The 26,793-nt window shown below is 40.0% G+C and overlaps 1 protein-coding gene and 1 long non-coding RNA gene across 22 annotated transcripts in view; one reads left to right on the plus strand and one right to left on the minus strand.

The window, feature by feature from the left end:
* The window catches only part of SH3D19 (SH3 domain containing 19), a 191,167-nt gene that overhangs the window by 106,739 nt on the left and 57,635 nt on the right, over nucleotides 1-26,793 (minus strand). For 13 of the 21 annotated variants that reach the window (XR_014264075.1, XR_014264076.1, XM_082463319.1 and 10 more), the window contains exon 2: nucleotides 6,462-6,501. The exons of 2 other annotated variants lie outside the window; for them this stretch is intronic. Coding sequence is in view for 9 of the 19 variants with exons in the window: in XM_082463319.1 (XP_082319445.1) it covers nucleotides 6,462-6,501 (40 nt within the window). In the remaining 10 variants the exon portion in view is untranslated. Of the gene's footprint in view, nucleotides 1-6,461; nucleotides 6,502-6,583; nucleotides 6,665-8,217; nucleotides 8,357-26,793 lie in introns of those variants that run through there. 6 more of the 21 variants (XM_082463321.1, XM_082463325.1, XM_082463324.1 and 3 more) reach the window with 5 other exon arrangements.
* Nucleotides 1-26,793, plus strand: part of LOC309661654 — a 101,576-nt gene that overhangs the window by 15,301 nt on the left and 59,482 nt on the right. The window lies entirely within an intron of this gene.

The following is a 26,793-nucleotide window of genomic DNA, read 5'->3' on the forward strand; positions in this document are numbered from 1 at the left end:
ACTGCACCACTTGTTGACACGTCCGCTTTCCCTGCTGACTTGTACTGCTGGCTCCATCACAGCATGTGACACAGAACCATGTGTATCCATCTGTGTCTTTGCTGGACTCTCTATCCTGTTCCCTTGACCTGTTTCTCTGCTGACGAAAGACTTGCAAGAGTCTACCTCCTGGTCTTGATCTTCAAAGTTGTCTTGGTTATTTGGTTATTCTTGTTCTTCCTTATAAATTTTAGAATCATTTTGTCTAATATTTTAAAAATTTTGTGATTTTTACTGAAATTCCATTGAACTTTATAAATGGGTATCAAAGGGGATTATGACAGGCTTTAGGAAGACTAATATTCAAATGATAATTTTTGAGAAATAGATTAAGGGTTCTCTGTTTTGCTGCCTTCTTTTCTTTTTTTTCCTGCTATAAACTATATCCTTGTAGTTGGTAAAGCACTTAAGGCAAAGTAGCTGGTTTTTCAGCCTCCATAAGTCACTGGGATCTATTATTCAGAGCTGGTGGGGTGAGAAAAAGAGTTCCTAATTTTCCATTGCTGGCACGGATTGCCACAGGGCTTAACTTTCTTCATTATCTTTAGCTCTTACTTCCCTCTCAATTAGTTTCCCAAACTGCCATTCCATAGTACATTTTTCTAGATGTTATTAATAGCTGTGTCTGGGAAAGGAAGTAACAAATTCAAACAAATTTTAAAAATCCTTTATAGTAAGTCTCTCACTTGGAGTTTTATAACGCACTTCAGTATATCAAAGACTCTCAGTAAAGAAATATGTCTAATTTTGTCTTAACTCACCATTTCCAAACTTTTTGCATGCACTAATTATTCACTTCTTGCATCCTAACTAATATCCCACAAAGAATGTTCCATGGGACAGCAATTTGGGAAATGGTGTATTTAAACTAATAACGAAAAGACAAGAAGAATTCAGATATTTCTGACTTCTACAAAACAAACTAATCAAAAAGCACCCTGCAAGCCTCTTGAAAATGCTTTAGTGATGTTTTTTAGCTTGGGGTCTTAGTGTTGACCTATACCTAATAAGACTTTTCCTTTAACTTGACAAGAGTTTTACTTTCCTTCTTATTTCAGCACCGAAATGAAAGAACAGGCAGCCGTCCCAGATTTGTTCACCTCTCTCTGTGAAAGCTATAGGAGTGTTTGGCCTTAGAAAAACACAAACCAAAGAAATGCATCTCTCTTATCCTTGCTGGGCGTTGAGCCCATGTTCTTGCTGCCAAGTGGCCTGAGGAGAACCAAAAAACATGCCAAAATTAAGTGACTTTTATTTATATTTTCTCCTTTCTGCTCTGTTGATGCAGCAGGTATTAATTTGCTTGATGCACTGCTGGACTGGCAGGGTGGCCCGGCTCAGCTAAGGATGGGAGGGGAAGAGGAGGTCACACTGCCAATCTCAGCAGACACCCCGGACAGACAACAATGGCCTTTCCTGGAAAACATTTCTCCTTTCTTATAGGGCATTACTCCTTGCCGCTGTAGTAACAAACATTCAATAACAGTCATGGGCGAGCTTTTGAGAGTCAGGTTCTTCCCAATCGGCAAGGGAAAAACACTGGCATTTCCTTTCTCTCTTCGAACTACATTTGACATTTATTCCATATTCATTTATTAAGTGCTCACTGTGGACCAGGCACAACGCTAACTGATAGGGTTACCAAGACCAGCAGCAGAGTCCTTGAGAACCTGAAAGTATAAATTAGAGGTTGAAGACTGAGTACCACAAGCATTGCCTGAAGCAGAGCTAGGAAGACTTGGATCCTGACGTGAGAGACTGGGAATGTAAATCCCAAACAATGGGCGCTCTGTGCTCCACGAAGCTGGAGACTTTTTCTTGCTTTCTGTTGTATCCTGAGCCTGGATATTTATCGGCTACTGAATGAGCAAGGGCTGGAGCCATCTAGAATCATGATTTAGCCATGCATGAATCTTTTCTATTTTATCCCAGCACTAGTTTGTCCAGCTTTTCCCTGACATGTTCCCCTACAGAATGGCGCATTCCATCCTTGACCTGTTACGCCTGGAAATCTTTCCTCGCTTTGTGCAGAAATCCACCCCCTCAAGGTTCCACCCACAGACGCATATTCTACCCTCTGGGATGACACAGAACACACAGAACCGTTCCCTCCACTGCTACTTTTTATTGTGAAAATTTCAAGTCTACAGAAAAGTTGAAGAAACAGTACAATGAACACCCATATATACTTATCATCTGTTCACCAATTATTAATATCTTCCCATATTTACTCTGTTTTATCTCTTGCTGTTTTTTTTCTTCATGAATTATTTGAGAGTACGCTGCAAACATAAGCCTGCATCACCTCTAATACATCTACATACATCTCCTAAGAATAAGGACATTCTCCCACATAACAGCTTTCCTACTATACACCTAAACAAAGTAATATTAATCAAATATTATCTAAAATAAAATTCGTATTTAAATTTTCTTAATTATCCCCAGTGTTTTTTTTATTCTTTTACTTTATTTTTATTCTTTATTTTTTTCTTGGCCACACTGTGTGGCTTGTGGGATCTTAGTTCCCTGACCAGGGATCGAACCCAGGCCCTCGGCAGTGGAAGCGTGGAGTCCTAACCACTGGACCGCCAGGGAATTCCCCAAAGTGTTTTTTGGTTTTTTTTAAAAAATCTGGATTTTAAAATTCCAGATTAAAAAAAATCACAGCCTTTTTTAATCTAGAATATTTTTCTAGCCTTTTTGCATTTTTCATAACATTACCTTTTTTTTTGGCCAGGAACACTACTACATAAGTGATATCTGTGTACACTGCTCAAGCATCAGCTGGAGCCACATACCGTCAGGTTGTCTCACTAGTGGTGATGTGTATATAAGTTGACCACTTGATTAAGAATGTGATCACCAGATCTCTTCATTGAAAAGGTACATTTTCCCCTTTATAATTAAAAACTTAAATATCATCTTATGGGAGTGTGAATATCTACTCCTCCAACAATTTTTTACCCAAGTTTTAGGAGCCACTGGGGATCTTTGCCTGAATCAACTATTACATTGAGAATTATAAAATTATAATTTTCTGATTCTATTTCTTCTTCTACATGGATTTTTAAAAATCCAGTGTGTTAGAATCCACTATCATTTAAAAATTTTTTGCTACTCAAATTGTCCCAGTTTTTGACACGGTAGCCTTGGGGCTGAGGCCCACTGAAATTGACACCTGTGTCTTCTTCACTGAAGGCATATTCAGTTTTACTGTTTTTGTTTTAAACATCTTTGTTGGGGTGTAGTTGTTTTACAATGGTGTGTTGGCTTCTGCTTTGTGGCAGGCTGAATCAGTTATGCACGTACATAATCCCCATGTCTCCTCCCTCTTGTGTCTCCTCCCACCCTCCCTATCCCACCCCTCTGGGTGGACACGGAGCACTGAGCTGATCTCCCTGTGCTGTGCGGCTGCTTCCCACTAGCTATCTATTTTTACATTTGGTAGTGTGCCTGTGTCCATGCCACTCTCTCACTTCGTCCCAGCTTGCTCTTCCCCCTCCCTGTGTCCTCAGGTCCATTCTCTATGTCTGTGTCTTTATTCCTGTCCTGCCCCTAGGTTCTTCAGAACCATTTTCTTTATTTTTTTGGATTCCATTTACATGTGTTAGCGTACGGTATTTGTTTAAAAAAAGAAAAAAAAAAAAGAAAAAAAAAATTGTCCCAGTTTTGGCCAGTGGGAGCCTCTAGAAGCTGCCTCCTAGGCCTTTTTGACATGACCCCGTTAGTTGAGCATTTCCTACTTTCTGTCACTAGGGGTCCAAGCTTACCTGTACTTTCCCCTTCCCAGGACCTAGAATTAGCCATTCCTCCGAGGCTCCCTGGTTCCTCTTAGAGGGAACAGCACTTAAGAGGAACAGTTTTGCTACTCTCTTCTATACAGCCCTCCAGGTGTTGGAAGCCAGTTATTTCTGTTCCATACCCCTCCCCAAACTTCCAAACCAAGGCTAACTTCACCCAATTTCTTACACAAGTCTTCCTGCGACTTAGCTTTGATTTCTACCCAGCTCGTCTCTTTCATAGTCCCCGTCCCAACTCAGCTGCTGTCTTCTATCCCAGTGGTTCCCAACCTGGCTCTGCATCAGAATCACTGGAGGACTTCTTTAATACACAGATTCCCAGGATCCACTCACTCCACACTTACTGAATGAGAATCTCTGGAGTAGATCACGGGACTCTGTTTCTGTTTTCTTTAGTTCCCCAAGTAATACCAACATAGCCAGCCCACTGCGTATATCAATTTTTTAAGGCCTTGTGGACCCAGTATTGGATACAGTATCAAAAGTGTGGCCTAGAGCTACCCACTTTTCTTGTACCGGACATTAGAGTTCTTTCAGCATAACTAAATCAATGCTGACATTTCTGGGGAGGTGGAGGCAATGACACGGAATTTTTGACTCACGATGACTGAATTTATTTATTTAGTTGATGTTGTTGGCCCCGCCATGGGGCTTTTGGGGGATCTCGGTTCCCCAACCAGGGACTGACCCTGGGCCACAGCAGTGAAAGCCCAGAATCCTAACCACTAGGCAACCAGGGAACTCCCCTCATGATGAATTTATGAATCCTCAAGATCTTTTCCAACATATTGTTAAGGTGTATCTCCCCTATCTCCTCATGCTCCACTGATCCTTCAGCCTTAGGTGTAAGGATTTACATTTGTTCCAATGAAAACACATATTGCTTAATTCAGTTAAACTTTTGGTATGTCAAGGGTCTTAGGCATCCTGATTTTATCATCCTAATTATTTTTTACCCTTCCAACTTTATGTCAGTCAAGCACGCTGTCAAAGTCCCCTTACATTGTCTCTTTTTCTTCTTTTAAAAGATTTTTTTTTTGATGTGGACCATTTTTAAAGTCTTTATTGAATTTGTTACGATATTGCTTCTGTTTTACATCTTGGTTTTTTGGCCACGAAGCATGTGGGATCTTAGTTCCCCGACCTGGGATCGAACCCGCACCCCCTGCATTGGAAGCGTAGAGTCTTAACCACTGGACCGCCAGGGAAGTAAGTCCCTGTCTTTTTTTCTACTACTTATTTTTTTTAAATATTGCTTTGAATTGGACCATTTTTAAAGTCTTTATTGAATTTGTTACAATATTGCTTCTGTCTTATGTTTTGGTTTTTTGGTTGCGAGGCACGTGGGAATCTTAGCTCCCCGACCAAGGATTGAACTCACACCCCCTGCAATGGAAGGTGAAGTCTTAACCACTGGACCGCCAGGGAAGTCCCTTCTATTATTTTTTTAAGTATTAAAAAATCACTCTTACACATATTTCTATGACTGTGGTTGTGGTTATATAACTGTATGTGTTTGTCAAAACTCATAGAATCATACAGCAAAAAGAGTAAATTTAAATGTATGTGAATTACAACTGAGAAAAAAATCAGCCTTATATCCCAAATACTCATTTACATTTTTCTCCCAGATTAGGTCTCACTAACTTATTCTGATTGACAATCTCTGCAAAATGTATTGCTATTCTAACAGAGTTTTCCCAGATTTTGTATTTTTATTCATCTGAGGTCAATGCATTCTAGAGTTTGATACCTTGAAAAAGCATCAGGATTTGTTTACCAGGCCACTCAACCCAGTGAATGTATTATTACCATTTTATCAATTCCCATAATATAAAATGCAAAGAAAAAGTGATGGAATGTGGAATAAGGTGAAAATAGTATTTAAAAAATTAAAATCCTTCACAGAACTGGGTTAAAAAATCGAATACAGGCCTGTCATTCTTGCCTAGGAGTGGAAGTTAGACAATTTTCCACACATAAGTTTGACAAGGATTTAAAAAAATACCCTTCAGTACTGGTGAAGGTCTTGTGAGACATACTCTCAGACAGCAGGAGAAAGAGGCTGAAGTAATAGAACCTTCCTAGCCATTTGAAACTATCTAACAAGAACTTAAAGAATTCAACTGGAATACATATATAAATCTAGAAAGAATTACATCAAATTTTTAGCAGTAGCCAGCCATTTCTAGCTGATGAAAGACATGTTGTTTTTTTTTTTAATGCTTTATATTTTAAAAAATAATTTTAAAATTTCTACAATGAGCCCATGTTAGTTTTATAATTAGGAAAAAAGCAGTACATATTTATAAAAATACCAATTAAAGAACAAGGAGGAATATAAACCACAAAAGGAAAGAAGCAGGGATAAAATAATTTTTTGTAAAGATATACCTGTCACTGATAGGAATTCTCAAAATAAAATATGTCTTCCAGGTAGTCAATAATTTTATAAAGAATTTTTGTTCAGAGAATGAACAGTATTTCCCTTGTGAAGCTTGAGTGCTACAGAGGATTCAAATATACAGTATTTCTAAAAGGGACACTTGCACTCCCTCCAAACAATATTTTCCAAATGAGAAGCTTTATACAGAGCTAGTAAATACTATAAATTCATACCTTGAAGAACGATGCTCTGGTTTATTTCGTTCGTTTCGATCTGTAAAGAAAGAAGACAGTTACATTTTAAAATGCTCTTCAGACGTCCTGGAAAAGAAGTTCTTACATCCCAGCTGCCGTACCCTTAGATTTCACAAAGGACTGTTCAAAGGTTGCTGTGTCTTCCCCCTGTAAGGCTCTTCTTCAGAGTTGAAAGGATTTGTCTGACAGAGGAGGTACGAAGGATACAAAGAAGGACAGGCATGTAAGGTTTTTACAGTTTGTTAAAATCATCTACTTAGAAAATATATCATTACACATATTGTTCCATTTTCAAAGATCTCTGCTGTTTTAAACACTTTGCTAAAACCAAAACAAATTTAGCTAAGGAAAGAAAGTAAGGAAACTGAAAAGCCACAAATTACTCAGCTCAAAAAAATCATTCCATGAATCATGTTTGGCAAAAGCTTCTAACAGGATGGGGAGGGGGAAAAAATGAGCAGTCAGCTACATCTGCAAATACACTGAGACCAGTACAGCCTCCTTAACTCTCTATCACCCAGAACTTTTCAGAAGCTGGATTTCCATGTTTCACAGATAATTAGGTCTAATGTGCTGTAAGGCAGTGGTTCTCAACCAGTGTCAACTTTGCTCCTCCTCCCCAAGGGGACATCTGGCAATGCCTGGAGACTTTTTTTGGTTGTCACAGCTGGGGAGAAGGAGCTACTAGCATCTGGTGGGTAGGGACAACGGATGCCACTAACCACGCTACAAAGCATCCTACAACAAAGAATAATCTCACCCAAAATATCAACAGTGCTGAAGTTGAGAAATCAGGAGCCTGGCTGCTTGAAGTTTTTAAAAATGCCTCTTTGCACTGCTCTGAAATGCTCTTAATCAGCCTGAAGACTATTATATACAAGAGAAAGAGCCATGAAACCCACAGGCTGTCTTTTTTTTGACTCTGAGTAATTATTTTTTCTTCAGTACATGCTTAAAAATAAATAAATAAATGAAGTAAAAAGATCTCACTGTTATGAAAAAACTAACAACAGAAAGCAGTGGGTAAGCCACAATAAAATCCTACACGATGACTTTTAAAAATCCTATGCAATGTTATCAAAATACAGTTCTCTAAAGTATCTTCTGATTTAACACTAACATGATATAATTTAATGGCGAAACAAAGATTAGACAGGAATTCTCTTTTTTTTTTTTCCTTAATTTTACTGCTGATGGAGCAGCATAAAGGCAACGAAGACATTCTCTAAAACTTCTTAAGAGAGATTTATGGAAGAAAAGGAATCAGATTTACATAGTTAAATATAAATTCTTTCTGAATGGGTTCATAATAAAAAAGAAATGTCTTTTTAAACCAAGGAGCTAGCACACAGGAAGACACTGTACTCTGAAACACTAACAAGTAGGAAGAGTCACAATAAAACATGTTTGTTAAGGTATAATGCTCTTCAAAAGGCACAAGGTTAATATGCTTCTGGTTCCAATTTCTCTACACACTGTTACTGCCGCTTTTAAAACTTTTGTTTTAATTTAACTTGGTTTACCCCTCCCTTAAATAAAAATAGAGTTTTTCACTTGTTGAGTACTAAAAATTTAAAGTCAGGAATACAGCACACATTTTAATCATTTTTTCTATCGCTCCTCTTCAGCTTCTAGCCTGTTAGTTTTGCTAACAAAAGTAAAGTATGATGTCTCAAGGTAAAGCTAGAAACTAGATGTAGATCAGCTATCCTCATAACAAAGCAACAAGTCTTACCTGTGGCTAAGGATGAGCTAAAAGTCTGCCCGTAACACCATTTGCTGTGGCTGTGGTCCTAGTTTCATTCAGTTTTATTAGGCATGTAATAGCGAATTCCCCTACAAATCTTCCTAGTCGTACAACACACAGGAGGAGGGGAGAAACAGAGTCACAACGCATGTAAACAAGACTCAGCATCTGAGGGCTTCCCTCCAGGGCCTGTTCTGATTGGCAGATGTGCTATGATCGGTCTGCACAGCTGGAATGTGGCCATTCAGGAAGTGAATGGCTCATGGTTCTCCTTCTTTCCTGGTTAAAACAGGAAATTCTACAGTCATTTTAATACTTTCTGCTCTAAGAAAATACAAATGCCTCCCCACTGTACTTCCCTATTGAGAAGTAATTAGAATCTGAGACAATAACTTGATAATCTGTTGGAGGACATTTTAAACATTTCCTCCCAAATTCACTCTTAGTGTTACATGTGTTACATTTCTATGTAAATATGCATACACAGTTACTCCTAAAACCCATCTATTTGATAATTTGAGGGTAAGGGTAAATTATCCATTACTCACAATATTCCCCAGCCCCTAGCTCTTGGCAATGGAAAACAAATTAAAATACATGTTCTTGGCTTGATCTTTTTTCTTAAAGTATACAAATAATTGTACTTCACATTTTGCCATAAGCCATCTTTGAAAACATATAAACATATAAATATGTAGTGTCTGTATGTTGTGTACCTCTGTGTCTACACATATTTTTATATACTTATTTTAAGCAAAGTAATTTTCATGATAGCCGAGGCTATTGTGCAATTGTCAAGAGATACATTAGTGGTAACCCTGAATTTCTGGCAAAATAGTAAGTGGTTATTTTGATCCAAAAGCTAAGACTGAACAAAACAAAGCACTGAGGGCAGATTTGGGATCTGGATCTTGCCAACAATAATAAAACATTTGGATTAAAATCCCCTTACGAAAAATGAGAACAGATCTGTAGCAAGCATGGAAATTTCATCTTGACTATATACAGTGCTTTAAGCATATGGTTTCTATTTATTTCAAATTAAATACTCTTTGGCACACTCCCCCCCAATTTTTTTCAGAGTTTCTAATTTTTAAATAATTAGAATATACTTGCAAAGGCTTCCCGAACTTTTACATAATTAGAAATCACACAGATAACTTACTAGCCCAAAGTCTCACCATTTCCACAAAGAAAAGAGTTATTAAAGATAAGAATGCCCCAACTCTAAAATTTAGTTGCCAAATGGTGCACAGTTGCTGTGGATAATGCACTAACTCTGGGGGCCCACCGAGTAGAGTGTGATGATCTTTAGGTCACTCAGAGATGAGCAGTACACTCTCAATGTGAAGGTCAGCATGGCTGGGTGGCTGGGTGAAAGTGTGTTGGTTTCGTAGGTGTATGTCACCCCCCCACACACACACGCAAGGGAGAGACAGAGAGAGGGAGAGCGAGAGACCTTGCATTCCCTGTCCCCATTCACGCACGTCTCCTAGTTGATAAAGCTAATTGAGGGAATGGAAGAATACCCTGCAAGAAGAACAAAGGCAGAAAGTAGGCAGAACTGGGGCAAAGGGTGCTGAAGCCTGGATGTGTGTAAATGTTGTGAGGACATGGAAAGGAGGCAACGTGCACATCAAGGGGACCAAGAATCAGGAGAGTGCTGGGAAGTTTCCATGGGTCTGTGTGAGAACTCCAGATTACCCAAATTTTCCTGCCATGATGACTCCTGGTTCTAAGTAATCTGACATACATGATTCCAATGTTCACATATTTAGGTGGTATACCACCATTGCAGAAATAGGCCCTTATTCTGGCAGGGACAGCTTTTTGGGAATGGCTAGACAGATTCTACTGATGCTAATTATTCAGGGTGATTCTGAATCTAATAATATGACAAACACTTTGAAATGAAGATGACAAAAATGCAAATGTCATCTTTTGCTTTGATTAAAACTAAGAATGGCCAACTCAGAGCTTATTAGAATCTATTGTAAGACATTCAGGCTTTGAGGATTTGGCTCTGATCACTTAACTGGAGAGAAAAATCAAACCCCACTGGGTAGGGACTTACACTACTTGCTCAAGTCGGCAACAAAAGGTCCTAAATCATTCTTTGAAATTAGTGGGAAGACAGTCCGTGGGAATGAAAATACATAGAGTGGGAATCTGTCTTGTACCTCATATTGGAATACTAACATGTCTCTTTAGAATGACTATTATCTGTGAAGGGATTCTGGATCAGACTCCAAAGCATTACTTACATACTCCGGCTTGGGAGTATGTAGGAATAGTTTATGTTTTTTTAAAAAAATGGTCAATGCCAGTCAGTATTAACTGAAAGATACACACATTCTGAAGAATTCTTTGCACCTACGATATTATCGCCTCTTTACTTACGATAAGCAGAATAAATAAAACAATGAATCCCTCCATTAGAAGACAGGGTATCTACGCAGGGTTCACAAATCCTCCTTTAATGACTCTTTAAAAGATAGCAAAACTGGTTCTACTCAAATAGAACGTGAATGGAATTTTATATATCTCAGATGAGAGTTTCAGAGGCTTTCCTAAAATCTTTAAATGGTTCTTATATGTAGGCTGAGAAAATGGCAAATATGTCTACTTGAAAAAAATCCAGCACTCGTTCTAGAAATTACTGACACCAGCTAATACCTATTCACCTCCTCTTTTTTTCTTCTTCTTCTTTTTTTTTTCTTTTTTTTTGGCTGTGTTGGGTCCTTGTTGCTGCACTTCAGCTTCCTCTAGTTGTGGCGAGCAGGGGCTACTCTTCGTTGCAGTGTGCGGGTCTCTCATTGCGGTGGCCTCTCTTGTTGTGGAGCACAGGCCCTAGGCACGGGGTCTTCAGTAGTTGCAGCACACGGGCTCAGTAGTTGCGGCACATGGGCCCTAGAGCGTGCGGGCTTCAGTAGTTGCAGTGCGCGGGCTCAGTAGTTGTGGCACATGGGCTCTAGGGCGTGCGGGCTTCAGTAGTTGCAGCGTGTGGGCTCAGTAGTTGTGGCACATGGGCTCTAGGGCGTGCGGGCTTCAGTAGTTGCAGCGCGTGGGCTCAGTAGTTGTGGCACATGGGCTCTAGGGTGTGCGGGCTTCAGTAGTTGTGGCACGCGGGCTCAGGAGTTGTGGCTCGTGGGCTTAGTTGCTCAGCAGCATGTGGAATCTTCCTGGACCAGGGCTCGAACCTGTGTCCCCTGCACTGGCAGGCTTCTCAACCACTGCGCCACCAGGGAAGTCCCTCACCTCCTCTTTCTAATTTCATTTCACCACCCTCATTCAGGTGTGTTTCCAGACTGATTTTTAGCCACTTTTCAGACTCCCACAGTGACTAGTATATTGCTCTTTTAAATGGTAGGTTTTCAACACATATGTACCTGTTGTTGTTGAACTTAAGCAAGAAAGTTACTACTCTCTTGGTCCAAGGAATGAAAGACAACATCTGTGAGTGACCATTGCAGGAGAGAAGTGAGGTGTATTTACATGAGCGCTGCCCACGTTTCTGTGGATAAGTGGAAAAGTCTGGTCTACAGCACTGCCAATACTGACGTCGTTCATTAATTCTAATTATAAAGCGCCTCAACTCATTCAAACGCAGCATGCTAAAATCACAGGGGGAGAGAAATTAGAGAGGGAAGGGAAGTTTTTTCCACGTGGAAGTTATGTTTCAACAAAGAAACAGACTGTCTCTGGAATCTTGTTTTCTCCTTCCCATGCCTGCTGCCTTTACCTGCATTTTAGGTTCTGATCAGCACTTGTCTGAATGGTTGTGTCTTGATCGAATATTCTGGTTCCTGTCTCTTCTCCTCCGATACAGCCGTATTGCTGTCCAGATAAGTCCATGCCTCAGAGAAATTACAAATCACTATGTGCCCCAGACCCTGAGAGGACTCCCTGAGGTAATGACAGTGACACCCTTAGAATGTTGCCTGTGCACAGTAATAAATGTCAGCTGCCATCTGGCGTTAAAAGGCCAGCTATTAACTAGGTGGAGTGACTAGTACTGCAGAGTAGTGATTGCACAAGTTACTTAACCTCTCTACACTTCAGTTTTCTCATCTACAAAATGGGGAAGAATACTATCTTTATAGAGGTTTCGTGAGGACAAATGAATTAAAGTGTATAAAGAGCTTAGCGCAGTACCTGGAACATAAGTTTTACAACTCGAATTCTGTCACGACTATTCTTTTTTCTTTTCTTTTTTTTTTTTTTCTGGCATGCCGCACAGATTGCAGGGTCTGGTTCCCTGACCAGGGATTGAACCCAGGCCACAGCCCAGAATCCTAACCACTAGGCCACCAGGGAACTCCCCTGTTACGACTATTCTTATTATCTTTCATGCCTGGCTCAAGAACCACCATCTTCATGAAACTGCCCCTGACTCTTCTTTCTCTTCAGCACCCTTGTATTAGTTTCCTGTTGTTGCTGTAACAAATCACCTCAACCTTTGTGGCTTAAAACAACAAAGATGTATTATCTTACAGTTCTAGAGGTGAGAAGTCAAAATAGGTCTTACAAGGCTAAAATCAAGGTGTGTGCATGGCTATATTCCTTTTGGAGGTCCTAGGGAAGAATCAGTTTCCTTGTCTTTTCCAACTTCTCAAGGTCACCTGCATTCCTGGGCTTGTGGCCCCTTCCTCCAACAATGTAGCATCTTTAAATCTCTGACCCTGACCTCTTCTTCCGACTCCCTCTTCCATTGTGGAGAAGCCTTATTATTGATTACATTGGGGCTGCCGGGATAATGCAAAATAATGTTACATCAAGATCAGTTGATGAGGAACCTGAATTCCTCTTTGCCATGCAATACAACATGATCACAGGTGCCAGGGATTAGGACATGACATCTCTGAAGGGAGAGCATTATTCTGCCTACCACATCCTACCTGAACTCTCGTACTATCTATACCATTCACTTGACATTTAGCAATACTAAATAATACTGTATTATTATTTAGTTTTAGGCATCTGTCTACCCCCTTATCCTATCAGTGTGTCTGATGAAGGCAGGACTCTATCTTAGACTCTGCTTCACAGACTTCCCTCTGTAAATGTTTGTTGATAACGGTAATATCCAATGCCCTCCCAAGCCCTTTCCTTTCCTGCGCTGCATTCTTTAGGCTGTGGTTGGTTCACTGATATATCTGATATTGCTGAAAAATGTGCCTTCCTAAGAATTCCCAAACATTTTTATTTTTTATAAACACCCTAGTGATTTAAGAATCACCTCTGCCCTAAAACAATCCACATTTGGTCTATTCTTCCGTCTCAAAGTAGCTCTCACCAAACCAAACTACACACAGGAGAGGAAAAAAAAACCTACATAGCACGTTTGAACTGGAAGAAGAATCAGCTATTTGATAACAAGCTGCTACTTCTTTTTAATAATTCTTCCTTAAATAGTTCAACTGAACCATTTTGATTGTTGAGTGCAACTCACTACTGAAAGAGGCTTTATATGATTTGAGTTTTTTATGTTAGTTTCACAGATGAAACACCAGAGCTACCATCTACACTGCCCATGTTCACCTGAAAGTGAATTCGGTAGACACTTCTGTAAGATGGGCATTTCATCAGGGCCACTCAGGTCCTGGGAGGCAAGGTGATGAGGGGAGTAGATGGAAGCAGGCTTCACAGCAAGGTGTCCTCAACACTCCCTGCTGCTGCCACCTCAAGCTCCCTAGTGAGTCTCTTAATAATTACTTTTGTAACTCTCTTTTTATATAAATTTATATATTTTATTTATTTATTTTTGGCTGTGTTGGGTCTTCGTTGCTGCGCACGGACTTTCTCTAGTTGTGGTGAGTGGGGGCTGCTCTTTGTTGTGGAGCATAGGCTCTAGGCTCACGGGCTTCAGTAGTTGTGGCACGTGGGCTCAGTAGTTGTGGCACACAGGCTTAGCTGCTCTGCGGCATGTGGGATCTTCCTGGACCAGGGCTTGAACCCATGTCCCCTGCATTGGCAGGTGGATTCTTAACCACTGCGCCACCAGGGAAGCCCCTTTTGTAACTCTTCTTGTTACACAATCTCACTTTTTTCAGCAAGTGAAACTTGTGATTTAAGACGGGATAAAAAGAGCTTTTAGTTAAAAAAAAATCTCTATTCCCCCAACTGCTAAGGTAAAAATATTACATCCATATTCAAAATATTAGGCCATTCCTAAGGGTTTTTCTAAAGGAGGCATAAATTTTACCTAGAATAAGATATGCTACAAGAAAGGTAACCTGAGAAAGTGACCCAATAACAGGGATTGCTTTCAGTGTTTCCCAAATTCTAAGAACCTCTGGGGTAGTCACAAAGCATATTAGTATCTTAAAGCCTCTAAGAAATATTTCAATTAAAAAAAATCTGTTTGACTTTAACTAGCATTTCCCAAACTAATTTGAAGATAAAACATGTCGTACAAAATCAGACTTGATATCTGGTACCTTAGCATGAACAATGTTATTTCATTATCACCATCCACTCCCCTGGGAACCCAAGGTCCCTTTACAGAGCTAGTATTTGCATCTCCATGTCCAGCGCCACCTCTGACATGTAGATGGCACTTCTCTAATTAACTGAACTCCAGCTGATGTAGGGCCAGGCACGGTACCCAAACGCAAAAAGCAGTAGGTTCAATAAAGATGTTAATTAAAAAATAAATAAATAAAATAAAATAAAATAAAATAAAATGGAAAGCAAAAAAAAAAAAAAAAAAAAAAAAGCAGTAGGAACTAATGATAAACAAATCCCCCAACCCGATCGGGTTAAACCCTGATCTTTGAAGATTATATTAAATGTGTCCTTCCTTTAATCCCATCACTTATTTATCTTTGATTTTGCATTGTTTGGGTTAATTTGTGCATGTTAGAATTACAGGATCCACAAAGAAGGTTCGTGCATGTAGTGCTTCCAGGTCTCTACTACCGGGTCATACCCATAATGGGAAATCAGTTGCTATTTCAGGATGACAACATAGATAGAGGTTAAGGGTAGGAACTGTAGGTCAGACAGGCCTTGTTTTGAGTTCTTGCTCCACTGTTTGTATATTACCTGCATGACCTTAGCAAGACAGTTAGCCTCTGTAAGCCTCAGCATCCACATGTAGAAGGGGGACATGTCATAGTAGTACTCAACAAGCTGAACAAGGATTAAATGAAGAGATGCATATAAAGGATAGCATGGTGGCCGACCATGATAAATGCTCAATAAATGTTTACTATTATGATGATAATATGAGGGATACAGAATATTCATAGAGTTCATAATACTGTGAGTAGAATTATCTAAAAGGTTAATCATCCTTTGTCCAATACGGATTTTGAAATTCTGTAGGATTTTTTTCTTGCTTATTACTGGTGAAGAGGACAGGAATGCACTAATAAATAATTTCCAAAATCTTCCTTTACCCAACGGCTCCAGCCTCTTTCGTTTCCCCTTCTTTTGAACCAAGGGCTACTACGAAAAATTAATACATATGATTTTCACTTTTTTTTCATTTTCCCACTGCAGCCTCTGACAGAAGTGATAAATAAGCCCCGAAAGTAAGCAGCAGAAGGGAGAAAGAGAACTAAAAGGCAGACACAGGTAGTTCCTTCAGGATGAAAAACTGTGCCAACCAAGGATCACCACCCCTCCCATCCCTTGAAGTCTTTTCCCAATCCGAGTTCATCCTCAAGGTGTTAAGCCCTCACAGTCATTTTCTGAGACTCAAGATTCTAACATGAATTTCCTGAGAAGGATGAATGAGTGATATAAGAACAGAAACTAAATAGATTAAATATAGATATTTTATCTGTTTATGAAATTACTGAAATCTGCCTCCATATTTTAGGATTCTATGGATTTCTTCTACAAGAATCCAGAAAACAAAGATTAAAATGTGTTATTTCAGGTGTCAAAGGATAGGTGACATCTCTAACCACAGGTTGCCTTTTCAGCTGTTAGGGTAAAAATAAAGATGATTCTTTTCCCCCTTAAAGGGCAAAAAGGTCCATTCTTACTGCTCCTCTCCCTTTAGTTCAGGATGAATTTGCAGATGTCGCAACAAGGTTTTACCTTGGTAGAACTGACTCTGCAAAGTGAGCAAATATCAGAAACCACTGGAACCAAGAGACTCCTTTATCTGGGCAAGCAGGAAACAAAGGGAAGATCACGTTATTCCAAATACCACACACCTCACTCTGATGTGCAAACCTTTCCTACGTGGTTGAGGAGTTTTCTGATCTGAGTCTTCAAACAGATTTTTATCCACAGTGGGGCAGTCTTGGCCTCTAATCTAGAATGATGAAAAACAATTTTTTTCTTTTAATCAAGAAAAGGTGGGTTTCCCTGGTGGCGCAGTGGTTGAGAATCTGCCTGCCAATGGAGTGGACACGGGTTCGAGCCCTGGTCTGGGAGGATCCCACATGCCGCAGAGCAACTAGGCCCGTGAGCCACAGTTGCTGAGCCTGCGCGTCTGGAGCCTGTGCTCCGCAACAAGAGAGGCCGCGATAGTGAGAGGCCCACGCACCGCAATGAAGAGTGGCCCCCGCTCACCGCAACTAGAGAAAGCCCTTGCACAGAAACGAAGACCCAACACAGCCATAAATAAATAAATAAATAAATAAATAAATAAATAAATAAATAAATAAATAAATAAAATTAAAAAAAAAAAAAAGAAAAGGTAAGGTCACATCCAAGCCTTGCCACGTTACCTTACTGACGGGTAGAGAATGTATTCTCTGTACAACAACACACGGCTTCTTGCAAGTTCGGGCCCACCGAGCTCCTTCCTCTCCACTCCGTTAACAAACTACCATCCACACAGGCACCTTCAGAGGCTGCTGGAACCCAGACAAGGAGCGTGCCCAGTGGCCCCCTTCTGCTCTTCAGCTGTGTGGCTCAGTTCTGACTCTTCACAGTTCTTAACACACAGGAACTCAGGGTGAGAGGAGGCCCGAGAGGCATCTGCCATCTCTGCTTTGAAGCTTATTTGTTTCCCACGGGCAGAAATAATGCTTTCCCTCCAACCCCCCCAGGCCTCCCACCCCCGCCAACACACACAGTGCCCCGCACCTGTTGGCACTTAATCACATTTTGACTCACGTTATAATTCTCTTTAGGTCTTCACGCTTCCACCACTATCAGTTCCTCTAAGACAGGGCCTTACGTACCCTGTAATGCCTGGCAGAGCCCCTTACACACAGTAGGGAAACCTAAGTATCTGTCATTGAATATACTGGTATGAAACCTCTCCAACACCTCTGAAAAGTGGACAGCCTTTGTGTTGCTGGTGTTTTTTTGGAGGGGGCGGCTGTTATTAATTCCTAGAGAAGAGATTTTGTGCATTACCATGGGAAGGCTTCAAATAATTTTGATTTGGAATGAAAGCATTTTGAAGCGCTACTGCAGAGTTGCAGAATTAGTAAAAACATATTCATGTCACGAAAAAATGCACTGTTTAAGTGAGGGCGGGGAGGCAATGCGATGATCACAGAGAAGTACAGGAAGCTGCGCAAGGGATTCACTTCTGTGGGTGCCAGGTCACAAAAAACTGTTGAGGTCAATTCGAGAACTGGCTATCAGTGGGCCAACTCCACCACCAATGACAGCTGTTATTCACCCAGCGTTTACTATGTTAGAAGCATTCTTAATACATTCTCATTTAATCTTCACAGAAGTCCCATGATGCAAGTCTTTTCCATTTTACTGATGAGAAAACAGAGTCTCAGAGAAGCCAGTTAAATTAAAAGGGAGCATGAATTTTCAATCTGGATCTGAAGAATTCCAAAGTCCCTGCTCTTCCCACTACCATCAGAAGGCTGGCTGACCCACTCGTCTGATGAACTACAGGGTAAATGTGCAGAAATGCTGTTCACCAGAAGCCACACTTATATTTCAGCATCAGATGGTGTATCGTTTAGAGACTGAATCCAGGGCCTCAAATTCCTTCCAACTGTTTCTGAGGTTTTCTTCAGCTCCACAAAACATACAAACGCCCTCTTATAAATTCCTAAGAATACAGAAGATTTTGACTTGGGCGTCTTATAACAAGATGCCTGAGCTGGGCAAACAGTTTCAATTCACTACCTTGTGCTCTCAATAATCTTATGCTACTAACATGAAATTTATGGGCTCAACAGAGTATGGACACAGGTACATGATGGGAGGGACAATTCATTTAAAAATTAACAGATTGTGAGACAAGCTTGAATTCTGTTGGAATACTGTTTGTTGTTAATTCCTGTACCCTCGGAGTGAAATTTTTAAAAAAGAATAAAGTGACCTCAGAGAAGTATTATATTTTTATAGGATACCAATCTGGATGTTGCTGATTTTCTTTTCAAATACAATTAGCTATCTTTTTTATTGCAATGCAAAGTCCACTCTTAATGGCAGCTAAGACACACAAACATTGGGGGATGAGGAGGAAGAACTATAAGATATATTAGCCACATGACCAGAAATTGGCTCTGGGGCAGCTGGTGCGTCATTTATGCACACCAGACTTTCAGATATCTTGGGTTTGTCTGTCATCACCACACTACTCCACACCCAGACTCATGGGCACATGGTGAAATATGTTTGTTTGCATCATTCATGGATTAACCCATGCGCCACAGGCAGTTAAAAATTAGGTCTGAAAAACAGAGTGATCATTTGGTCAGGGGACAAATCCAGCAATATAGGGATGAAATACAGGACCTATTCAACGTTGTCAGAAACCAGAGTAAGGTGTTGTGTGCTTTCTCCTCACAGAGCTGTAAATGAAACACCAGCAGATGCAGGTGAGTGAGATGATCTTAGCCACTTTCTGGCTCAGTTTGCTCAGGTAGAGAGCTCTCTGATCTACTCAGCTCTGGGGCCAGAGAAAAAAGAAACAAAGATAATGCTGACTGTCTTGGAGGATAAGAGATTAAGGAATACAGCTGGAACACAACAAAATCTGCTTTCGACAAACTCACAATCCATGTTGAGGATTGTAACAACAAACAATTTCTAAAGCATAATGCGAATACCAAAAGTACATAAGAACCTTAACATTCTTGATTGACGTATCAACAAGAATTGTGAGAATCTGCAAAGTTTTCAACAAAAATATTTGCACAAATTCCCAGACCTCTCTCAAATAACAATTTCATCAAAATCCATGTATTTCCTGTGTATATCTTTGTAGCATGAGTCAACTGCATTTTCATCTTTCACTCCAGTTTTATCAATCACTTGCACAGCTGTACTTACCTTGCAGCAGGAATAAAAAAATTCCTGCATCAGCTAACATGCAAATTACTTGGACTTACAGAGTTGCTAGTGAATAATCAAATGGTGAATATCAAAATAAATGAATGCCCAAGAGCTACCAAAATACAGAATTATAAGAGGCTTAGTTGGGACTAAGAAATCTCCAAAGGCTTCCCAGAGTAGATAGCATTTGATTTGAGCATCACTTTATTTTTTTAAAACAGTATTTATTTATTCATTCATTCATTCATTCATTCTTTCATTCATTCATGTGGCTGCCTCTCGCGGCTTGTGGAATCTTAGTTCCCTGACCAGGGATTGAATCTGGGCCCATGGCAGTGAAAGCGCTGAGTCCTAACCACTGGACCGCCAGGGAATTCCCTGAGCATCACTTTAGGTTGGCAAAATTTGAGAAGTAAAAAGGGATGAAGGGCATCTAAGTTTAGGAGAATCACATGTACAAAAGTGTGACTGTGCGAAGAACTGAGGGAAAGTGTTGAGTAATCCAGTTGTAGGTAGACCTCAAGGTGTGAGGAAAATATACTGGGAGATAATATTACAAAATTAATTCAGGATCACTTAGAGCAATTCATGAATGTCATGCCTTAGCATCTGTACTTTTCTGTAGGCAATGGAGGAAAGGTAACCTGGTGGGATGGACTTGGTAGAGGGGTGGGGAATGGAAGCAGAGAGACCACTAACAACAGTATAAACCAGGATTAAAAGCAGACGTAAGGAGAGAGTAAGAAGAAATGAAAGTGGGAAGGTTGAGGGGATGTGATGGGATTAGGAATGGATGGTACGGTTTTGCAGGAGGAAGCAGCAGTAATGACATGGTACGGGGCATCTGCTACCAGTAACTGAGGTTAGCAAAAAAGCAAGATAAGGAAGCAAGCAAGATGAGAGAATAGGCAGGGAGATTTTAGGGTTAGGATATATCAAGTTTGAGGCTTCTAAGTGAAAAATCACATGGAAATGTTTACTTGACTCATTCAAGATGGCTGAATAAGTAGTTACATCCACCTCCCCTCCCTCTAAATGTGAAATGACAATAAAATAGAACTTAAAAAACTGAATGGAACCATAACAAACAAACAAACAAACAAACCAAGAATGAGAGTCATCAAGGGATCAGAGATCCTGAGAAACCAGAGTCCAAGACATCAGAGGTTAAACAGGAATCCTCCCTAGGGAGCTCCTTCTGCATCAAAGAATAAAAAGTAGGCCCTAAAGCAACCAAAAAGACAGTTAATTAAAGAGCTGCATTCAGGTTACCAGATCCAGCTACTCAGCAGTGCCCAGCCCACTCCACAACCAATTACACCTTAATAGCCAGTCAAGGCTTCCCTTTTGAGCTAAAGGCAGAAAACTGCTGTCCACACAAAGTTGGTGATCTGCCTGGGAAGATTCCCTTTGGGGGACCTGGGGCTTGCAAGGGAAAAAGACTAGAGTTTAAGGTAATTTACGATTTACGGTAACTTCAGTCCCAGAAATGGAGAGATGGAGAAGACATGTCCTAGAGGTAAAATACAGTCAACTACTCCATCTCCAGATACATCTAACCCCTTCCTTATTTTGGCAATTTGGGGGGGTCCTGAGCTTGCCTTCCTCCTCCCCTACAGGAAAGCCCGCCTATTACTGGTACACCCATTACTATACCTGTTGACACAGGCAGTTACATCATCCAGAAGAAAGCATTTCTGGAGAAACAAACCCACTACCTATACCAATCAATTTAGTCTTTTATTTATAAACATGTACCTACAACCAATGATAAGCAAACATCTACGGAAAATCAATAATATAAAAATAGAAAGACCAAAATGTACAATCATCTCTGGATCAAAAAGAAAGAAAATTTACGGAATAAAAGGGAACATTTAAGATATTCTAATTGGCATCCTCATATGTGAACAAGCATGTTACATCTATAAAAGAAGAAGATTCTGCCATGAAAAAGGAGCAACCAGAGAATAAGAAACAGTTCTTGGAAATTAAATATGATTGTGAATATAAAAGATTAAACAGGCTAAAAACCAGAATAGACACAGCTGAAAGCTGAATTTGAAATCTGAAAAGTAAGTTGACAGAATTTTTAAAAACACAAAGAGATGAAGATAAAAATTAATAGCAATGGAAACTAGATTTAGGAGGTGCACATCATTTCTAAAATTAGCATTTCAGGAGAAGAAAATAGAGAGGCTAGAAGGGACAAAATGCTCAAAAAGTGACAGATGAAAAGTTATGAACAAGAAATAATCTATCCTGAGAACTTAGTACATAAACATCCAGAAGGAGATTTATTTTAGGAACATGCTCTAAAATTCTGTCAGGAGAAAATCTCTCAAGAAGGATGGACAAAGGAAAGGCAAAAAGAAAAGGTTTTTATGGCTCTGTTCACTCTGCTATAATATCTATAGAGAGGGGTTGCTGGAGGAGAGCTCATAAGCCCAAGAGAACTGCTGGAAACAGAAAACTGCAAATCAGGAGAAGATGAAACAGAGATTATGGGAATAAAAAAGTCTAGGGAAGTTCTGTTCACTAGGTATTCAATAAGGAGAAGATTCTGCAATATGAGGCTTAACTTCTCCATCACTCTCAGCATTGACGAGATATTATTGTACCAAAGCATGAGTTATATGATTTTCATATATTTGACTTTAAGAAGCGGCTAAGAATCCACAAGAAAATACCACTTGATACCCACTAGGATGGCTATAATTGAAAAGGCAGATAACAATAAGTGTGAAAAAGGATGTGGAGAAAATGGAACCCTCACACACTGCTGGTGTGAATGTAAAATGTTGCAGCCTCTTTGAAAACAGCCAAAAGTTACCATATGACCCTGGAAATTCCACTCCTAGATGTATACCCAAGAGAAATGAAAACATACGTCCACACAAAAACTTGTTCACAAATTTTTATAACACCATTATTCATAATAGTCAAAAAGTGGAAACAATCCCCAAATCTATCAACTGGTGAATGGATAAGTAAAATATGATATAGTCATACAATGTAATATTATTCAGCAATAAAAAGGAATGAAGTACTGATATATGCTACACATGGATGAACCTCGATAACATTAGGTTAAGTAAAAGAAGCTAGTCACAAAGAGACCACATATTCAATGATTCCATTTCATGTGGAATGTTCAGAATAGGCAATCTATAGAAAGACAGAAAGTCAATTCGTGGTTTCCTAGGGCTGGGAAGGATGAGGGGTGAGGGTGAAAGGGTTCAGAGTTTTTTCTTGGGGTGATGAAATGCTCCAACACTGATTATGGTGATGGGTTCACAACTCTGTGAACATACTAAAAACTATTGCATTGTATACTTTAAATAGGTGAATTATATGATATGTGAATTATATTTAATGAAGCTTTTACCAAAAAAAGTTGCTAAAAATAATAGTCCTGATTAAATGAGTGAATGGCTGCGGTTTTTATTTTAATATTTATGGAAGATTAAGACTGCATGAATTGGAACTCTGAATATTCAAATTTTAAAAGTTCAGATTTCCAATTTAAAATAGTGTAGAAGTGGATTTCTGGTTCTTTAATATTTGTGAAGTTCACATATTGGCCTGTCCCAACTGGAGAGAATTGGTAATAATCTGAGCTGCGCTTACTGACTTCCATTTCATGTGCCATGTGCATCAACCCTAACCCTCATAGCCCTGCAATTATTCTCATTTGAAAATGTGGAAACTGAAGTTGCCAGAGGGTAACTAACTTGCCCAGGATCACAAGACCAGCAAAGGGCAGAACTGGGACTGGAACTCAGCTTGGTCTGACTCCAATCTCCTGCTCAAGATGGCTTTTCACAACAGCACATTCCTGATCTACCTTTTTTTAAAAAATAAATTTATTTTTTTTTTACTTTATTTATTTTTGGCTGTGTTGGGTCTTCGTTACTATGCGTAGGCTTTCCTGATCTATCTTTTTTTTTTTAAGTTATTTATTTTTGGCTGTATTGGGTCTTCGTTTCTGTGCGAGGGCTTTCTCTAGTTGTGGCAAGCGGGGGCCACTCTTCATCACGGTGCGCGGGCCTCTCACTATCACAGCCTCTCTTGTTGCGGAGCACAGGCTCCAGACTCGCAGGCTCAGTAGTTGTGGCTCACGGGCCTAGTTGCTCCGCGGCATGTGGGATCTTCCCAGACCAGGGCTCGAACCCATGTCCCCTGCATTGGCAGGCAGATTCTCAACCACTGCGCCACCAGGGAAGCCCCCTGATCTATCTTTTAAAATAAATAGTAAAAGAAAGTAAAAACATCACATGTCTATTAATAAGTCAAAATTTTGCTTGTAAAAAAAAAACTGCAATGAAATAGAAAGGGGAAGATGTATTTAGAAGTACAGGTTTTATATGACTTTAAACTGTTCTTTACACCCTTGGGTGACAGTTGATTGGGAAATTAATGACAATATTCTAAGACATAAAGCCTCTGGTATGACGGCTTCAATAATAAAGGGGTTTGTATTTAACTAGCGCTAGAAGATTCTTAATCTCTAAATATGATACATGGGAAATAAAAACGAAAAATGATCTTTCAATAAAAAGCTGTAAGAAAGTCTCCCAAACATAGATTTGGCATTGATAGTAGTACAGCTAATTAAGCTGGAGGAATCAAGAGGGAAAAAAGAATAAGCAGAAGAGATTTCCAATAATAACTCCAGGTAAAAGACACACTGATAATTCCACAGGAATAATTCTGACTATTAGACAAATTGTAAAAGGATTTAGCGAGAACAGAATATCTCCAAACTTTTCTTCCTTTTTCCCAGAAACAAACAGCATTGTTTAGAGGAAAGACCTCTCACTGGTTCTCTCTCCTCAAACTTTACGATGTTAATCAACTAAGGGCAAATAAAGCTGCAAAAAATCACTTAATATGTAAGTTGAGAGTACTCTGTTAAGATCAAATAAAAAATACAATAAATAGCAAATAAAAATGTAAGCCCTTACACTGTAATAGGGAAAAAGAAATGTCTCTTGCTTTCTGTTTCTCTCCATAAATACCATTAACATGCGGGAGTCAAACTGTATTAAGGGGTAAGTTAAGTGATTTCCATCTCTGGTAAGGACAACTGACAACATGAAGTTCTTAACTGTTTTAGGCATTCATACCATGTTGCCTACTGGCAGAAATTAAGTCATAAATGGACAAAGAGATTAACAAATGGTAATCAATATTGTTATTATTTTGAAAGACCAAAACAAAGCATAAGATATTAGATCTATACCATGTGTTTCCAAAGCTATTTCCTAAGTCAATGCATCACAACTGTTGGAGAAAAACTGAATATTCAAAAACTCTTGATTTATTACTCCTTTCCTGAGTATTGAGGAAAACTGTCATTCTTTGATATAAGCTAAGGGAAGACCGAGTAATGTGGTTTGAGAATCACTGCCAAAAAGGAGACAAACCATAAACAGAGAAATTTTCGAATTCTTGCAAGAACAAGAACTGAACAGGGAATATATCTCCAAACACATCCTCTTCAAAAAGTGAAAAACTCAATGGATTTTCAAGACTCATTGTGGAATTTAACTTCCAAAGTGTTAACATATGTTTCTTCAAAGCATTAGCAGGCGCTGATTGGTAGGGAAGCTAAGTGATTTCTGTGGGTTAGTGAAATAGCTACTGGCACCTGAATTTAATAATAAGGAAAGGAAAGCTGATTTGACCTTTAAGAGTCTATAGTAAACAAGACATGGACATCTTACTGTGAAGCCACAGAATCTTTTCACATCTTGGAAAAAAGAATGCTTAAGGATTTTCTTGAGTTCAAAGACACCCTAATACATGACTGTGGGGAACTACACCTGTAGGTTTTAGAGACACCGTTCAAAACTTTAATAGGGGGAGGAGTCAAGATGGCGGAGTGGGAAGGTGCGGAGTTACCGTCTCCCCACAACTAGGGCACCTGCCGGCTGCTGGTGGGGGACTCTGACCCCCAAGGAGATGGGAGGAACCCCAGAATGAACTGGTAGGGCATAGGGGGACTGAGGCGGGGAGAAGTGGAGGCCAGACAGGATGGGTGCCCCTGAGGCCAGGGAGATCAGGAGAGGCAGGCGGGAGGGGCCCTCCCAGACCCCAGACCGGAGGAGCACGAGAGGGCGTTTGCCCTGCCCACTCGAGCCCAGGAAGCCTTCTGGGCTCCCAGGTGAGGTCCCCTGCCCTCTGAGACCAGGGGTGGGGACACGCCTGGGCCCCTGCTCTTCCTTGAGCCTAAGCCCCACCTCCCACAGCCCCCAGGGCCTTTTCCAGCCCTGAGGGTCCTAAGCATTGGCCCCGCCCACCATCCAACCTTATCCTTGATTAGGCCCTTCTCTCCACAGCCAAGGCCTTCCCCCTGCCACCTTTTTTTTTTTTCTTTTCCCTCCTCTTTTTTACTACTGTGGTACCTTGCAGTTGTTGATTCATCTATATTTTTATTTTTACATTCTTTCTAATACATCTGTTAATTTCCTAGTCTAATTTTATCTTTTACTTTGTTATTATTTTCTTTTTTTTTTTTTCCACCCCACGTGGCTTGCAGGATCTTGATTTGCAAGCCCGGGGTCGGGCGGAAGCTCCTGAGGTGGGAGCTCCAAGTCCGAACCACTGGACCAACAGAGAACCTCAGACTCCAGGGAATATTCATCAGAGTGAGGTCTCACAGAGTTCCTCATCTCAGCACCAAGACCCAGCTCTACCCAATAGCTTACAAACTCCAGTGTTGGAAGTCTCAGGCCAAACAGCCACTAAAACAGGAACACAATCCCACAGATAAACAAAGAAAAAAATTGGAATGGCAAAACAATATGTCACAGGTGAAGAAGCAAGGTAAAAACTTACAAGACCAAATAAATGAAGAGGAAATAGGCAATCTACATGAAAAAGAATTCAGAGTAATTATAGTAAAGATGATCCAGAATCTCGGAAACAGAATGGAAGCACAGAATGAGAAAATATAAGAAATGTTTAACAAAGACCTAGAAGAACTAAAGAACAAAAAAGCAGGGATGAACAACACAATAACTGAAATGAAAAACACACTAGAAGGAATCAATAGTAGAATAACTGAGGCAGAAGAATGGATAAGTGATCTGGAAGACAGAATGGTGGAAATCACTGCCGTGGAACAGAATAAAGAAAAAAGAGTGAAAAGAACTGAAGACAATCTCAGAGACCTCTGGGACAACACTAAATGCACCAACATTCGAATTATAGGGGCCCCAGAAGAAGAGAAAAAGAAAGGGTCTGAGAAAATATTTTAAGAGATTATAGTGGAAAACTTCCCTAACATGGGAAAGGAAATAGTCACCCAAGTCCAGGAAGCACAGAGAGTCGCATACA

The sequence above is a fragment of the Balaenoptera physalus genome (genome assembly GCF_965194825.1).
Source record: "Balaenoptera physalus genome assembly, chromosome: 5".
Classification (NCBI taxonomy): Eukaryota; Metazoa; Chordata; class Mammalia; order Artiodactyla; family Balaenopteridae; genus Balaenoptera; species Balaenoptera physalus.